The 18,255-nt window shown below is 41.1% G+C and overlaps 1 protein-coding gene across 1 annotated transcript; it reads right to left on the bottom strand.

The window, feature by feature from the left end:
* Positions 1–631: 631 nt before the first annotated feature.
* On the bottom strand, positions 632–18,246 carry TIMM23B (translocase of inner mitochondrial membrane 23 homolog B). Its single transcript, XM_080348334.1, has 7 exons — positions 18,045–18,246; positions 17,504–17,562; positions 14,278–14,371; positions 13,968–14,052; positions 11,843–11,901; positions 9,196–9,306; positions 632–1,276 (listed from the first exon to the last, which is right to left on the bottom strand). The coding sequence occupies exons 1-7, from the start codon at positions 18,142–18,144 to the stop codon at positions 1,161–1,163; spliced, it is 624 nt and encodes a 207-aa protein (XP_080204460.1). The 5' UTR covers positions 18,145–18,246; the 3' UTR covers positions 632–1,160.
* Positions 18,247–18,255: the final 9 nt, after the last annotated feature.

The following is an 18,255-nucleotide window of genomic DNA, read 5'->3' as shown; positions in this document are numbered from 1 at the left end:
GCTCTGCCTTCACACTGTCTCAGACCTGTTTAATTGTTTATAGATACTATTTAAAAACTGAAGGAATAAGCTGTTATACAATAACTCTAGTTACTAAAATAATTCACAACTTACTGATAATTTATCTGTAAACAATGCGTTGTACATGGTTTAACACTGGAGAAGGTGTAGGCTCATCACACCTCTTCAGTCTGCCAAGAACCTACAAATATTACTTGAGGGAAAAAGCTTGTCACTGATTAAAAATCTGGTAGTAAGCAATGAGAGGAGTTTTTATACTCCTTCGTTTCTAACTGTTGGCTAAACAAGTTCTGAGATCCTGGAGCACCCAAGTGTTTTGATAATCTAATTGCAGCTGTTCTCCAACAGCAACTGTACCTCATCAAGAAACATCCAGTTCCTTATTAGAGTAAATAAGGGAGCAGAGTCAAGCCCTGGTCTGCCTCACCATCACCTCGCATCAGGAGACAATCAGCCTGTTAGTTCACTTCCCCCCACCCACTATCTCCCCCGTGATTTTATCACATCGGTCCTTCAAAACAAAACTGTAAATAAGAGGCACTGGATGTGGCACTTCTTTGTCTTAACAGGAGCAGCAAAGCACAGAAACAGCACCGCATAAGTACCACCCTTTTTATTAATGATGATGTCCCTTTTTACAGCTTACCCTGTGCTGCCAGAATGCCCAGCCTTGCCCTGTGCCAGCTGCTGCGTGAGGCTCCCGCTGGCTCCAGCTGCCCAGGTGCCGCACGCAGACAGCCTGCGGTGACTTGCTCTACGGACACGGGTTCATTGCATGGCGCTACCGTTGCAGTACCCGCAACCCAAGGAACCTGGCAGCGCAGCACGTTCCGCTGCGGGAGTGGGGTGTGCCTCGCAGCTCTGGCCCAGGGCTAGCTGGTGAGCGTGTCAGGGAAACTATCTCGGTGGCCACTCAGCTTGCTTGCAGGTCCAACAAATACTGCTGCCTCTCCAGTGACTGTCTGGCGGGAAGGAAAGGGCCAGTCCAGCTACACGATGTCATGAGGTTCCTTTTAGTACAGTTTCCTTCGGTTTCACACTAATTGTAAATAAAATAGGAAGGGGCACCAGATAGATCTTGCAACTGGTTTGATGGTGACTATGCAAGCATGTCCTCCATCCAGCGCTGGCTGCCCTGCTCAGAGGGACTGCCGGGCTATGGAGCCCTTCATGTGCTCCCAGTTGTTATAGAGAGCGTAGATCCCGGTCAGTGTCAGACCTGCAATACCACCTCGTGCTACCCCACGCAGTCCACCTGAAAAAGAGAAACATTAAAACCCATTAAAATTACATCCGAGGACATGGTCAGCTACAGTAACTTCCAAGAACCTGTTCAAATGCAGAGGAATCCCAATGAAACACAGTTTTTATTTTCTGAATGAATTTTCAGAAAGGGAATGTGCACTAATTGTGTACATCCCTCAAAGCTACTGCCAGGCTCAAGAAAGGTCATTCCTGATCCTGACACTAATTCTGCTGGTTTGACTTCTTAAACCTTACCATTACTGCCTGCATGAACCACTACCGAACACTCAAAGCAAAGACAGCTTTTCCCAAGTCCTACTTTACCTATTGCACCTGTCCTCAACACAGGTCTTTACAGACAGATGCGACCTCTTCCTGCTTCAAGGGCTCTTCCATTTAGGATTTCAGAAGAGGAATAATAATCACATTTGTCAGTTATGGTAACGAGGTTTGGGGGAGAAAGAGCAGGAGGGAAATAAATGAACACAACATAAACTGATGTGGACATAGCCTTGGGTACCAGAGATTCAAGAGGGCTGTCATGTAGAACATATCACTGCCTTTGTGCCTTCGGAATTTAAAAAGTAGATGAAAGGGATCAACCGGAAAGGATTTACTAGGGCATACACTAAACAACTTCCTTTATTCTTACTACTATTAATCTTCAAAACTATTATCCTGCAATGGTAAAAAATTAGTCACATAGGTGATTTTAAAAAATATATATTTTTTAAAATTTTAACTGCTCAAGACTTGAAGCTTCTGCAAGTTGTGAAGGTAAAAATATAGGGCAAGTTTGGCTAATACCAGGAGCCAGCACACCTGGCTGGAGCCAGGAGTCAGCATCACAACAGTAAACATACTGTGAACTCCATTCCACCCACACGAGGGTTGTGGTGTACAGGGGCAGCAGTGACTTCTTGTTGCTTTTACTGAACAGCAGAAGGTTTCTGTTCCTCAGCAGTAGCAAGTGCCTTAGTAAAGCTCCCAGAGCACACTATAAATGCACAGGCACATCTGAGAGCATGACTCTCAACACTAGGAAAACTGCTCTGAATTAGATTCTGCAAAGTTTATCAATCCTAGCCAAAGCAAGTTAGATAATGTGTACAGTGTAGAGAACAAGGCCAGTTTTCACTTACAGCTAGATAAAACCTGCCTGCTTTATTAGTAAAACCGACAGTGGAATTCAGATTCCTCAAACTTGAAAAGAAAAGCATCTCAGTAATCAGTGATTTTTTTTTTTCCCTTCCCATTATGGGCCATAAAGCTTTCCCTCAGAATCACATCTGGCCTTGTAGTGGGGCAAGAGGCTGTTGGCGTCAGCTAGACTGAGACTGCATCACCAGTGCTGCAAGATCAAATGGGTTTTACTGGAGTTGTTAAAGCTCCTCACATAGCCCAGGCACGTACTGAAACCAAGAAGCTGCAGAAGTGATAGCAGAAGTTGGACTTGGTACTGCAGTCCATACCTAGCCATAGTTTCTAGAAATTTCATTGCCAGACCAGCTGTGACAATCCAAGGGTTTTGTCGGAGCTAAGCCTGAGTTCACTGCTGAGAACTCCACAGCTCGAAGGAAAGCCATACTGATTATGCACCTACATGCCTAAATCAGGATTTAGCAATGCAAATATAAACTTCAGGATGAATTATCAAAGATAGGACTTGTTGCACAAACAGCTTTTCAAATGAAGGGGTTGCAGCTGGGTACACAGAACTAACCATATGCAAGCAGCTTCTGGCAAAAAGCCACAGGTGAAATTTAAAGGACACTTTGTGCAAAACAAGTATTTGAGATAATCTGTAAAAATATTAACTCCTTGTTACTTCTGGGAAAATGAATAAAACATTAGAGAGGTCGATGCTGTTTATATTAGGAAGCATTTTTTAACAGAAGAAACCCCCAAAGAGTTCTCCTAATTGTTCTGGTGTACAGAGAAATGCACAAAATGTGGAACATCCTCATAGAATGGAACACAGTACAGAGCTAGGGCTGTTCCTGCAGACTCTTCCTTCAGCCCCTAGCTTCAATTCCCCTCCTTTCCCCTTAAACTCTTATTCTTCCTATGGAAGAAAGGTGGGCTGAAGGCTGACGAAGCCTGGCTCCAGACTGTGGGCAGTCAGGACTGTAAAAGAAAGGTATCTTATCTTAAGCTGGGTAGCTGAGCTACTTTCTAGCATCCTGCCAATGTGGACAAGATGCTGCTAAGATGTACTGCTCAGAATGCAAATGTTGTTACTGTTTTCCTGTGCTGAGGTCAGTCAGGTGAGGACGGCAGGTCTGAGTCAATCACCGGGCCTACAGCACTCTGTAGGTCTTGCAGACAACCTGGGGACTTTGCTGAAGAAGATATTTCAATGGAAGTCGGTTTCACAAACCAGAATTAAACTTACAGAGTCGGTATACGTGCACAACTGAGTGAGTTTGGAAAAAATCCAGCAAGAAAACATGTAAGAAATGTTTCTTACAAAGTTTCCTATGACTCTGCTGCAAAATTTTATCAGTAATTTGTTTTGTAGCAGTTGCACTTGATTTCTGAAACTATCTGCAGTAATTACAAAAAAAGGGAGAGAAAAAAACCTTCCCTAAGTGGTTAGATTTGCATTTGGGTAAATCCCTCCAGGTCTGTGGCAGACATCAAACAGTGAGGCACTGCAGAGTGCAGCCTGGTTGCTGGGCAGGAGATGTTAAGCCCTCTGAGAAGATTACCTTGCTAGGAAGAAAAATTCTCCACTCCCATCCCAGCTGTGTTGGCAAGATAGAACACATTCCCACCCCTCCTCTGCAATCGCTCTCTGCAAGCCTCTGATACAAAGTCTGACTTGACAAACTCTGTTAGAAACGTGGTTATAAGCCCCTAATCTTGCATGTCTGAGCAAGATAAAGTTCCAGCTGACAGACATTTCTGAAAGCAGGTATTTTGAGACCAGGCAACTTGCACAATAGTTGAGAAGCTGCCGTGGGTTTCCAAAGATATATCTGATGCTCTTTAAGGGAGAATTTAGTTCTCTGTTTGGCTTTAGCCGCTGCATCCTTTCACCATACAGCACTGTCTCTCTTCTGTGCATTTACAATAGGTTTCAGAGTACTTAATGACATCCAGCATCCTAATAGCACAGCTTGGCATTTCTTCATGGCATGATCCACTCACACTGAATTTTACTCATATAGCGGGTCAAATAATTATCTATATAGCATAACATGAGGGCAAAATCTTCCATTTGGAACCTTACTGTCTCTGTTTTCAGAATGTGCTACTCCACTACCCTGGAATAGTTCCTGAGATGTTTAAAGTATGAACTATCCAACAGCAAATATTAGAAATACATTAACTGAAAACCCAGACCCACATATTTATGTCAAATGAAGTATAATAGTTAAGTTGTAATTAGCTTTCTGTCTTTCAGTCTCCCTCAGATCTTCAGAATGCAGTTTCTCTTCACTTAGGGCTTTTAGGAACAAAAATATTTTAAAACGGTATAAAGGGTCTGACTTTTCAAATGTACAAGACAACCTCGGTTTTGCTCCAAATTCAGCACAGCAGTAGCTGACTAGACCCTCTGAACCATTAGGCAGACATTTGTTTGAACATCTGTGGGTGGTCCTATGTCCACAGAAAATTCAAACAGCTTCCTCCTGCTGCTCCATGGGGGTCATTGTATGAAATCTTGCAAGTGTGGGCAAAGTACATGGGTACAGAAATTACAGAGGAAACTGCTAAACTTTGCTTTAGAAACAAGATACATTCCAGAAAAGCATGTTCCACTTTCATACTGCTGCAGCTAAGATAGGATTGCGGTTAAAATATAGAAACAGCAAAGCAGCAAAGCCTGAAACAGGGAAAATTTCCTGTAGTTACTGTGGTGTGAACGCTAAATTAAAAAAAAAAAAAAAGGAATTTACAATTTAATTTACAAGTTCAGAAGCTTCAAAGCTGTTGAAATTACTTTGCAAACGTTATTAAAATACCCTGTTTTCTCACTGGATGAAAGCACAGAGCCTGACTGACAGGAAACTAGTTCAGCTACTGTAAATGGCAGCAAGAACCCTGCAAATCCCACAGCACTGAGAACTTGGTTCACTGTTTCTGCTTGGCAGAGCTGGGCAGAAGGCTGCACTGCTTTCAGTGGCCATGCGTATTCTTAGACATTAGGCCTCAGTAACAAAGAAACACCCAATAAGCTATTACCTGCAGCACCTGCCTGTAGTTTGCCTTCTTATTTCAGACCTGAAACAAAATTCCTTCACTAAATACCATTTGTTTAATAGTCTTATAGACCTGTCACATTAAAAGCAGGTTTTAACAGAGGTTCTTAATTTCTAAAACGCCTGACGGCTCTGAACTTCAAAGTTCAGAAGCAAACCCTTTACTTGCTTTTCTCCAAATAAAGCAGAATATCAGGATATCCCAGGGCCATACCTGCAGCACTCTGTAAGCTCCTCTTTCTCCCTCCCCACCAAACACAAACAAGCAAAAAACCCTGTCTGGCCCAAAGGAAAACACAGATGGAGCCCAAAGGGAGGAGGCTTTTGTAGCTCCAGTAGTTAGTTAACACAACTGCCCTGAACTCCTACCCACTGAATCTCACTAAACTGATCTTTAGCTCTGGCCAGAGTTTACTGCTAGCAATAAAACATTTAGCCCTTCTTAGTTAATTCATAATGTATTGACTTTTCAGGGCTGTTTTGTGAGGTTTTAAAATGACAACTACTCCCTTCTCTTCAGATGCAGAGTTTTACACCAAATTATGTAACATCTCTTGTGCAAAAGGCATGAGACGCTCTATCTAGTATCAGGTTCCCACTGCACAGAAGTACAGTAAACAGATAATTTGTCCACAGCATTAGTTTGTTTTCCCTAACCTCAAGGGAGGAAAAAAAATTATCTAAGAAAAAGAACATCTACAACCTGTGTAACCCTCAGATAAGAGGTAAAGGTTATTTAACTTTTTTTGCTTACTGAAGTCTCCGACAGGAATTTCAATGAGAAATTAATGGCTGTTACAGAGTCAGAACAAAGTCCCACCTAGCTCAGTATATTTTTCCCGAGTGATCAATCCTGTGTGTTTGAGGAGTGTGAGATCCTCAGCCAGCTGTACCTTTGTGACATGGTGACTGGAACCATGTGTGTTCTCATGGTGGGAGGGAATGATGGTGACATAGTGCACAGTGACAATCATCTCTTTGATTTCTGCTACTTTCAGAGACCAATACAACGATGAGAAAACAAATTAAAGATGTTTGATTTAGAAAAGAGGTTGAAAATGCACGCAAGAGGGCTAAATATTTGTTTACGGTATGTTAGTACTTCTGCTTAGTAACATCTATCAGAAGAAAAAAACCCCAGACCCTGGCATAACAAACCTCAATTTCTGCCTTTGCTTGAAGAATAAAGAATAGGATCTTACTTAACGGAAAAAGCCATCCTCATGGACTTAGGGTACCAGATGCCCTTAAAGCAAAACTCTAACAGGATTGACTAAGTTGCAACAACATTTCTACTACAAAAAACACTGCTAAAGGAACACAATGGGTTTTCTGTCATCCATCACTTAATTTCTACCCAGAACATCCAGTTTAAGTTGTGAGCTCAAAATGCAGCTTCCATGAAATTGCACGTCTAGTGTAACAAGTTAGTACTGTACTCTCACTGCTACATTTGGGCTAAAATCCAGTAAGTAAACAAATGTGAAAAGTAGAGATCACTTTGGTCAAAGGGATCAACTAGTGTCCTGGTTCCAAGTCCCTCAAATTAGCTTTACTTTCCAAATCAATTCAACATCTGTTAATCTAAGCCACCCAGTATGCCGACACGGGTTACAGCTAACATTCGGTTTATAATGTCAAATTAACAGATTCTGACTCACTCCCTGCAAGACCTTCAGAAGTTTTGGGGACTTAACCACTTTAGTCACTTGCAATGGGGAACTTCCAGTGGCCAACGCCACTTCCAGTGAACACAGGAGGGCTGAACTTACACACTGCTCACTTGCAGAACTTTTAACCTTCTGACACGTGAGCTGTGCTAAGCAGCCTTGCACAAAACTGTCCACAATCTAACGGCTCTAAACCATGGGTATTCTGGAAAGCCTTTTGTTGTTTAACTGACAGCATTTTGGTAATGATTAACACCTCTGCAAGGACAAATTGTGAAAACTGGGACCAGTTTGGGACAACAAATCTTGCCTTCAAAAAGTCTTCACGCTATTTTTTTTCCCTATCCACTTGTTCCCCTCAGCAAAGGCTTAATTTGTTTCAGAAATTCAGTCTAGGCTTTGTAGTGTACCCAAGAGTATTTTTCAGTGCAGTGGAGTTGCTGATGAATCCTCCATCAGTGCTGTGTTTGAAAATAAATCAGAAAATAGTAATAAAAAGCCTGCCATACTTTATGCAGTTCCTTTTAAAATATGTTCCATATCTCTTTACAGAACAGGAATGATGGAAGTGGGAAATCAGAGTGTTTGAACACCAATGCCTCCAACTCTGGATCCACCCTTTGTGGATTACGGAAAAGCCTTGATTTAAGACTACCGTTCATATGCACAACACACTTGAAATAGGATACTGTAATGAACACAGACTTACTACGTTCACCTCAACCAGAGCTACTATTAGTTCAGTAGATCTTATGTTACAAAAGTCCCACTGTGCTCTGGTAAGAAAATTCTTTGGAGTGTCAGACGACTGCACATGTGACTGAGCAGTTATCCGTGCTTGCACTGTGCCAAAAGAGAGATTACATGTAATGCAAGCTCTCTATTTCTGAAAGGTAAAGGGGAAGCTTCTGCTCTAGTGTAAGATGTCAGTTTTCATTCTTAGTGATAACTTCCTACAGAAAGCATTAGATTTCTGTATTGCTACCCTATCTAGCTGTTGTTGGCAATCTGGCATATCACTCATGAAATCCCAAATAGTTGATTACAAGAGAGCTATGTGTGCTTGTGCAAGTGCACAAGCTAGTATGTATGAAGGCTGCTCAAGCCAATTATGTCTAGTTTCAATTAATCTAGGCCAACAAGAAGATAAGGTCTCTCAAGCTGTTTTGCCCCATATCTAAAGCTGGCCTTCAGGAACGCTTCTAAGATGCTGAGGCTCCGTTAAGTATGCAAAAGTACGTAGGTTAATTCTAGAATTATCTCCTCACTAAAGTACAGGTAAATCATATAGCCAAACCTTTATCAAGGTACTTAAATTTTATACTTTTTTCCTATGGTAATGTCAATCTGTGGTACCCAGTAGTCCTCTAAAAATTATAATCCCTCCAATTGCTGAGCTTGGAATATGTGTTATCAGGCGTTTTGCTGATAAAGGTCAGACCCTCTCTTCTGCGAACAATTCAGTATGCGTCAGCAAACGAACCTGAAACGCACGCCGTTCACCAGTAACATTGTTTGTTGGTTTTGACCACTATGCAAAGACTAGAGTCCTACCACAAGACAACAGTTTCACAAACAGCTAATAGCCCTAACAGTAATAACCCTATATATTAGTTTCTTTCTGCATACTTGAATGACATGAATTTGTAAAACTGGTTTACCAAAATCTTTCATCTTAAGGAAAAAAAAAAGGATCCACGTTAAATTTTCATTCCTGATTTTCACTGTCTTGAGAGTGTATTTTTTTAATTAACCTTCATTTGGAAATTTATTTTGCCTTACACTCTATTTAGGATTGTACTGGATAAATACCACTGTTTCATTTATACTTAAGAGAGAGTAGTCTCATTTTAATATTTCTAGTTATTGTTGTTAACCACGGAAGTAGACAGCATAATTCAGGTTTTTTCCCTTTTTGGCATTAAGAAAATAATTTCATTTTTACACTGCCAGATTTTGGAGTAGGATAGTGTTTAGTAAAAGTAATGAGAATCTTAATAAATAGGATAAAACACAAGAAAAGGAAAAGTAGAAACACTTTGCTACTCTACCAGTGCTTTTGTACAGCATTCCTGTCAAGGTTCCAGCAGCTATGGTATTCAGGTCATCTTCTGCACCTCGTGTTTTTTCAATGATGACTCCGAATGCACTGTAAAGTAGAGCTGGGAAAGAAAAACATATTAAATTCAAGTTAAAGCTCCCATTCTCTGAGACACAAGGCTTAGAATCCAGACTCTGTGTAACTGTTTAGACCATGCTTCTGAAATACATATTTCCTGTTTATTTAAAGGGAGAGAATTCTCTGCCAAATCCTGTCTTTGGTATTTTTTTCCAGACCTACTTCTACTTTAGAGGTAACTTTTCTTTCTCTAGTTATAGTTTGGTTATAAAGTAGTACTAGTAGTAGTACTGCCTCAAGACACTATAAATACGTGATATAAAGGACTGATTGAAGTCTAAGCCAATTTTGCTAATTCAAATTTGTTTGAAAAACCTTGGAGGATTCAACTTCATACTAGCAGGCTTTATACTGCCTTCTGTGGATGGCATGAAACTAAACTCAACACCACGTTCTAGGTAGCAGAGAAAAGTGTTGCCCATGTGTGACTGAGATGAAATGCAAATTAAGTGCAGCATTCAGATCATGTTAGCAAGAGAGAGATGGAATACAATGGGCTATATTCCCATTACAAATTACTATTAGATTGCTTGGGATTTGACACTTACAGCTGCTTCAACTCTGCCCAAAAACTTTGTCCCCAAAGGGCTTTTTGCTCTGGGAGAACTTTGGGGACTGTCCTGGAAAGGACTGGAAAGAAAAATGCACAGGCTTTTAGTATGGATGCATACATAATCCATGCATTTTGATGAAGGGAAAAGGCACCCCCATCCTCATTCCTCATGATATAACCATATTTCATGCTGCCATAAGAGTAGAGAATGTCATCATTTTAAAGTGATAAAAACAGCATGACACTTTAATTCACCCATGTCCTCCAAGAATCTGAAATCTTTACTTCTGCTAAAAAGCCTGTAAATCCTTCAAAAGCAACTAGAGGAATGTTGATGAGTTGAACAGTAGCCTCTTTCTCCATTCAGCAGAGGCAATGGTATTTTACCTTGTCTTAGTAGCATGTGGTATTAACAATGTGGGGAAGGAAAAGCTGAATTCAACATTTCTAAAAGTTGTTTAACACAGATGTTGCTACCTCTGTTCAGGAACAGAATGGCAAAAATTGTCAGTAGTGGCAAAAGGAATCTTTGAGGTACAGAAATGCTGCGCAAGTGAAGGAAGATGCAGAAATACTTCAGCTCCTTGAAATAAGCTTCTCTGGTAGCTAGGGCACGGCAGAGCTAAACCAAATCCCCCAAATACCAAATTCTGTTTAACCCTGACTTGGGAGGCCATATTTCATTAGAAAAAAAACAATTTGCTACTGGAATGCACAAACACTTTCTTGAGTAATCTTTCTTCAAACACAGCTGAAAAAACATGTTAATGTATCACTTAACCTGGAACGTTGAACTGCAGGACGCCAGCATCTCGGTTTTCAGACACGTTTTGATTATATTTCCAATAGAAAAGAAAAAACATCCCCCCCCAAGTCTCACTAGGCAATATGCATCTCTTAGGAAAAGTGCCATTCTCACTGTAGTTCAGAATCCCCTCTCTGACTATAGCCTCTGTATGATGCCTCAAAAGCTGATGGCAGCATTAAATAGCAAGTGTATCTACTCTTTAGGAATAATACTGAAACAAAATGTAATAAATGCAACTTGGCCTATGCTTTGATGCACTTTTCAAAATTCAAATATATGTAGACTGGGTTATAACATGATGTAATCTCTGTTTTAAACATTGCTAATTTCTCCTCTATGACCACTTTGTGAGGCAAGGAGTTCCATCATTAATCTTCTTCAAAATAATAAGTTTTGGATTTCTCCTTTCAAAGTAACTGAGCACCCTTTGCTCTTTTAACATTGGGGAGGAAGAAGCTAAGGAGCTTGTATTCCACGGGGCATTAGTTTTCCCAAGGCAACCAATGTGATTTTATTTCCTGCCCCACTTCCCCTCCAAACCTCAGTTCACAGAACTTTCTCACACATTAGGCTTTAGGTCATTTTATCTTCTCTTATTTCTAACCTGTATTACTTACAAGCAATGTTCAGATTTAAAGCGAATTATATCATATGTGATTTTCCTAGCTAAGCTAACATTATAAAAAGCTAAGCCTTCAAGTCACTATCACATTTCTTCTACAAATGAACATTTTGTCCACTCTTAACTGGAAACAGACATCAGGAAGCTGCTCACATGACTAGAGTCTCTTCTTAGGTTATAAAGTTATTCCAGAGGTATCGAATTATAAATTGTGAATTAACTGGAAATTATTGACAAGTAAGAGTTACCTATAATTTTCGGTTATTCCATAGCTAGAGTTCTTGTTTGTAGTATACTAAAAATTTGGGAGGTAAATTACAGGCTTTTGGCTACTTAAGCTTCAAATCCTGATTCAGTCTTCAATTTCCTTTTCAATGCCTACTGAAATGCCCTCATGTCCCAAAGGAAAAAAACAAAACAACAACAACTGCAGTTTTTCCTTATGGATTTCATAATGAAAATTTAGAGAATACACTTTCACATCAAACAGTTACATCTTTAAACTGTTTTTCTTACAAGATAATGAGCTTACTTACCCAGGGATCCCAGAGTGTTAGCCCATAACGCTCCTTGCCTTGTCACCATATTTAGAATTCTATAAAGGAGTTAAAAAGGTTTAAAAACATTTAGCTCTCTGTATTGACACTGAGGCAGTGTTTATGATGGTTCATAAATGTTCCTGACATGGTAATTACACATAACTACTGAGAATGACTGATACACTCACACTGACTTAACTGGGTGAAAGAGCTCCAAGAAAGCTATTGCTCTTTGAGAAGCTGCAAGCAACACAGGGACCACGTGTCAGGGAGCGTGGTGATGCTTGAATAAATGGGGTGAGTATTAAAAGCAAGGCTGAACCAAAGCAAGTCAGGAAGAAAAGAAACAGTCTTTTGCGCTACCATTTGTCAAACTAAGAAAAGGTAAAGTACCCGGAGTATTTCTGTATGTACGCTTCCAGACTAGCACTAAAGAGGGAGAGCAAATCTTTAGTGCACTCTCAGGGAAGCACAGTGCCACTCTGCTCTGGCATCAGCTGTCTCCAGAACGGTGACAACAACAGCCAGAAGAAATGACTGATCTTTATCTCCCAGCAGTGTAACACTATCACAGGCACAGTCCTGCTCTGGACAGCTGACTACCACTGGAACTTAGTTTATCATTTGAAGCAACGAAAGTGTCACACATTATGTTCCTTCTGACTTGAGTTCATTTTCCACTACCTCTTCATTTTTTACAATTTTCATTACTAGGCACAGGCTATTACTGAATACGGTTAGGTAATGAACTAAACAATAATGAAAAACTTCATTTTGAAATAAGAAAAAAAATCCAAGAGGCTAGGTTATTGACAATCTCCCCCTAATTACGAGCCCCACTCTCATTTTGTTAACATTACATTAACTCTGAATTGATAAGAAAATTCATAATTTTACTAACCATGATATACTATGAGATATTTGATGACAGGGGATTACCAGCAAAATTCAAATTCACCAAAAAAAGTACCTGTGTACGTTAAGGATAAATTTGAAGGAAATCTAGCTAGGCAAGTCTCTTCCTTGCATTTGATTAGGAAAACAGGGAAGGAACTTGGTACACAGTTCAAGGTGATGACTTTCAACAGGCCTTCTGTGAAGGGTGAGCCCCAACAGCAGTGTGTGCAGTGTCTGCCACCTGCTGGGCTCGACTCTCCAACCTTCCCACTCAACATGTTCTGTCTGACTTGGTTCATTCCAAATACGTAAAATAAAATTCTGTTCATCTAGAACATTATGGAAGAGTCATCATTATAGTGGGGAATGTAGTTCTATCTCTAATGCTAGAGATGGTAAAGAAGAAGATGAAGAATACAGAAACAGAATTTCAAGAGTAGCAGAGCCAGTAAAAATTGTACTAGGAGATATTAAATCCTCCTCTAAATTTCCCTTTTTCCTCAAAGTACTGTGGGATTGAAAATGGTTTCCCCCAGTTATTTCACTCCTCTAGTTTCCTACATCTCCTTCACAGGCACTTAAGTTTTGTTATATCTAAACTACTAATAATTCTAGAAGGAAGAGCACACTGCAGGAAAAAATGTGTTCCTATCTTTAGTGTCTCCTTTCAAATGATCAAGTAAGGTGAAAACATGGGAATGCCATGGCTGTTTGTGGATGCCATAACCAGAACAACTTCCACAACTTCCACTTGCCCAGTAGCATGTGCCTCTGTCATCCCTAATGCAAATCCAGGCAGGCCCAGGTTCTGCATTTTAATCTCTTCCTGGGTTTGGTTGGAAAATTTGGAAGAGAGAACTTGCTGTCACATAAGTGACAGCAAGAAACAAACTGTGCTGCTTCTGGGAATATTTTGACATAGAAAAACACTGTTTTGCCTTTGAACTAGATTTCTAGTAAATACGAAACTAGTAAATCTCAAATATTTAAAGAAAGTCAGGAGACATACCAATTGTCACTAAACGAAAAGCAAAATGCTTGAACTGAACGCTGTAACTAAAATCACTTTATAACTTGATGAAGACAAACACTGACTCTTATTTGTCCCCACTAATGACATAAAAATACATTTATTTTTGCAGTATATTCAGAGCTAACATTATACAAGCCGGAAGAAACAACTCTGTCACTAAGGTGTACTTTTTTTTAAAGATTAAATACTTACTGTACATTTCTAGGTTTTGACCACGTCATATTCTGTGTCTCCTTCAAGCCAAGTCGTAAACCATTCAGTGCACCAAATGCTGCCCCTAGTTAGCATAATGAGTTATTACTTTTTAAGAAGGTAAAAAACAAAGCAACACAGGAACAATACCAGAAGCAAATACCAAGAATACACCTCAGTGTACAGACTGAAGTCAAATAGCTGTTTATGTAAGACTAGAGTGCAGAACAAGGCATTTACAGTCTTATCAGTTACTGTAGTACAAATGTTACCTGGACAGCTGGGAAAAGTGAAAAACACAACCACTCACCTGTCATACAGCATCCTCCAATGGTGAAAAAGGCCAACTCAAATCTGCCTCGAGTTTTGTTGGCTCCTGTGGGCAAGATAAACTCATCTGTATCCTGGGGGAAAACAAAACAAACACACACTTTTGTATTTTTCAAGTGTACCTGATTCAGAATGTAGGTCATGTCAAAGTTACAATGACCTAAATTAAAACCAGATACAACCAGAATTTCTGGAAAACTGTTGTGTACAGCAGCACAGAGGTGGAATACATTATGTGTATGCTTTAATAGCTATTAAAAAAAGGACTTTAAAAAGATAAACTGGCAGCTTTTTTTTCACTAGCTGTCCTTTTTATAAACTACATCAGGCAGCCAAACAATTCATATTGTGTGTATTGTGCGGTCTGTTGGTTTGTTTCTTTTTTCTTCTTTCCTTTTTTAAAAAATGACTATTTGCTTTATTATTTATCATACCTTGCTGCAGGCAATACAAGACTCATAGCCCTCTAAAAAATTTCCTGTTGTCTGATAATGCAGCCCTGTTTCCTCATGGAGCAAACTAGACTGATGCAGTAATGCTTTAAGGTTTTCCACTACTCTGACACTGAAGAAAAACTGCCTTTGTACTGAAAAGTATTTCCTGCCACTGAAATAAGTGACCTATTTTGAAGACAAGAAAAAAGGAAAACATTCAAAACTAGTGATGATCAGTCATGAAATATGCGAGGCTGGTGGTTTTGGTGTTGTTTTTGTTGTTGTTGTTTTACTCCTGCATTTTTCTCCCACAGGGACAGGCTTGTGTTCTCATAAATCAGATCTGTATAAAAAGCTAGAGAAATGGGTTGATAACTAGCATATGTGTAGAGATAAGGTGGGCCAAAGCACTTTTTCAATATGAGACCTTGAGAAGATGCACACATGTCAATAAGGTGCTAAAGCAGTAAGATCTCTTGTTATGCTTATGTGTCTTCCAGTTGTATTATTCAGGCCCCATTTAACTGACATACGACAGCAACAACTGCAGGCTCAAGTAATTGCATTTTAAGGGGTTTTCTTAGCCTACACTTAGCACTAAATGTGGATGGCAATACAGGAAAAAAAACACAGCTTCTGAAACTGTGAATACCGTATGAATAAACTGAACCTATAATATGGTTTCTATGTTCCCTGTAACTGGATATTTGGAGAAATTCAGTGCGTACACTAGTTAGCAGTTTCTTAGAGTTTTCCTTGCTGTCCAAAAAGTCAAGATGAAGCAATCGCTGTCTGTATATAACTTCTCTGTTTCTACAGAAACAGCAACCTAGGAAGCCCATCCTCTAGGCCTGTTTTATAATGGATACCTGCTGAAGGTAACAAAAGCACTGCAGAAAACACATCCGTTTGTGCCTGTACTGATGAACTACCAAAGAATGTGGGTTTTAAAGTGAAGAGAACCACTGTAGCATTTGTTATTGTGGGAATGCCATGATTAAAATGTTAAGATTCTCACCAAAAAGGCTGACTTTCTGCATTCTGAAAGCAAATGGATGGTCTTTAAATACAGGACATGTTCACCCCTCCACATGCACCTTCACAGACAAACCAACTTAAAAGCTAGGACTTTAAGTTCTTATATTTTAAAATATTGGCTACATCATTTTCCTTGAATTTTTGGAATCACTGAATGGTTAAGGTTGTAAGGGACCCACGGAGACTGTTTGGTGCAACGCACTTGCTCAGAGCACGGGCGGCTAGTGCTGGTTGCTTGGGACCGTACCCACGTCTTGTGCATCTCCAAGGATGGAGACCCCACAGCTTATCTGGGCAACTTGTTCAAGCAAAAAAAAAAAATCCCAGATTTAAATGGCATTCCCTTTTATTTCAATGTACTTACTAGTGTTAAACACAAAGAGCAGTGAAGTGTTACAACATGAACTGTAGCCTCTAAAGTTACGTCAATAGGTATTTTTAAACTGTTTTGTAAATTACTCATGACACTAACACAAATATCTTCTTTTCTTTCAAAACAAGCTTTAAAACAAAAACAAATAAACAAGCCCCACAAAAACCAAGACAACTATTAGCATACATGCACGCTTTGTTACAAAAAACTCTGTTATACCATTTGTAACACTAACATGATCCTAGATATACTGTATTAACTATATAACTGTATAGGGTATTTTTGGAAGAAGTCTAAATAACAGCAGCAGGCAAGATAATCATGCTAGTGAATCTGCTTCAAACAGAGGCATATCCTGTTTTCTACCATTACAGGAGTGTTACATTGTAATATTGACTACAACAGCTTCTAATGAAAGAGAAATATAAACAGCAGCCACTAGAACTGCATTCAGAGCTTTCCCCTTCCAAAGCAGCAGTGGTGCGGTGCACCATGAAACAAAAGGCAAACAGATTAGCAGATACTAAACAACTGTTGACCCTCAGTGCTACTTCTGCAAAATTTCAGGTTCTCAGATAAGCCATATGTATATAAATATAGAGAAAATATTAACAAAATAAACTCATTAAAACATGCACCCTTATTGGATTAACTTAAACCTTTTCAGCTACAGTTATTACTTCTGAGAAAGAAAAATATTGTAAGATTTTAAATTACTTTAAATTATTTTCTTTTCTTTATGGAAAATAAATGGCCTATGGGCCATCATGTAATGTTAACCAATATTAAGTTGTGTAAGTACAATAGCAACATTATTCTGTAGAATAAAACAGAAAGCTCTGCTTCATGATTGTCTCCCTTCAGCTGCGAAACGGCATAAGGAAAGTGCTGTGAATGACAGCACATATGATGGCAAACCCAGTATCAGGTCTGGGGTTTGGCTGAATACTGAAAACTGATTGAACTCATCACAGTACAGAAAGCTCATCTATCAAAAGAGGGGAGAGTTTCTGGCTGCTCTTACTGACTGAGGGGGCTTAGAAGAGGGTGTGACAAATGCCAAACCTGTGTAAGGGTGCGTTGGGGCTGTGTGCCTCAGAGCAGGGAGAGACCTCTTATTTTCAATAGTGGCAGGCTTATAGTGACACAGCTGTTTTATCCTCTCTATTAACACTGTTTCTCCTAGATGCTGCAGCACTGGAAGCTTTTATTAGGAATAATACTGAAAAAAATTGTTTCTTTCAACTACTCTAGACTTCGGTACACACTGCACAGCACTGCAGGATTCTTGAGATCTTCACATGTGACCGTACGAACAATGGAATCGAGTTCAACGCAATAAAAACCAACCGTTTTCTCACCTGTACTAGATATTTGGGGTCCAAGTTTAAATATGGTGACAAAGGACTCATTCCAGTTACTGAAAGGAAAGAAAACAAACAGAATGACACCGATTTCCCCGGTAACCGTTTCACATCCGGTCAGCTAAAGGCGCAGACCGCGTGCGGGGACGCGGCGACAATCCCGCCGTTCAGCCGCACAACTGACGAAAAGGTGTCAGGGGACACGCGCGTTTCCGGCAGCGCTCCGGAGCAGCGCGGGCGGGCCGGACGCGCCGCCTGTCACCGGTGTCGGTGTGACGGCGCTGCCGCCGCGCCGCGGGCTGGGGCGGAACCTGCGGCCGCTCCGGTCGGGGCAGCCGCGTGGGGCCCAGCGGCCGCTCAGCCGCCGCGCTGGGCTGGCCCTGTCCCAGCCCGCTCCCCGCCGGCTGCCGAGAGCGGCGCGGCCGCCCCCGGGCCCGCAGGGACCGGCCGCTCGGCCCTGCCCCGCTGCCAGGAAGCGGGTACCGCCCGCGGGCCCGCCACCCGGCCCCGCCGATCGCCCCTGCGCGCCGGTACTCACGCGGCACCCCGGCCAGGTCGGCGTGTGAGTACCCGGCCCCGCCGGCGCCGAAGAGGCCGCCGAGGCCCGTGCCCTTGGTGGTGTTGCCGCCGCCCTCCATGGCGCCGCCGGGCCTCGCGCCCGCCGCCCGCTGCAGCAACGACCTCCGCCGCCGCAACGACCTCCGCGCGCCGCCGTAAAGTGCGCCGCGCTGCTTTCCGGCCCGCGCGCC

The sequence above is a fragment of the Nesoenas mayeri genome (assembly GCF_963082525.1).
Source record: "Nesoenas mayeri genome assembly, chromosome: 7".
Taxonomy (NCBI): Eukaryota; Metazoa; Chordata; class Aves; order Columbiformes; family Columbidae; genus Nesoenas; species Nesoenas mayeri.
This window is presented reverse-complemented; position numbering and strand designations above follow the sequence as displayed.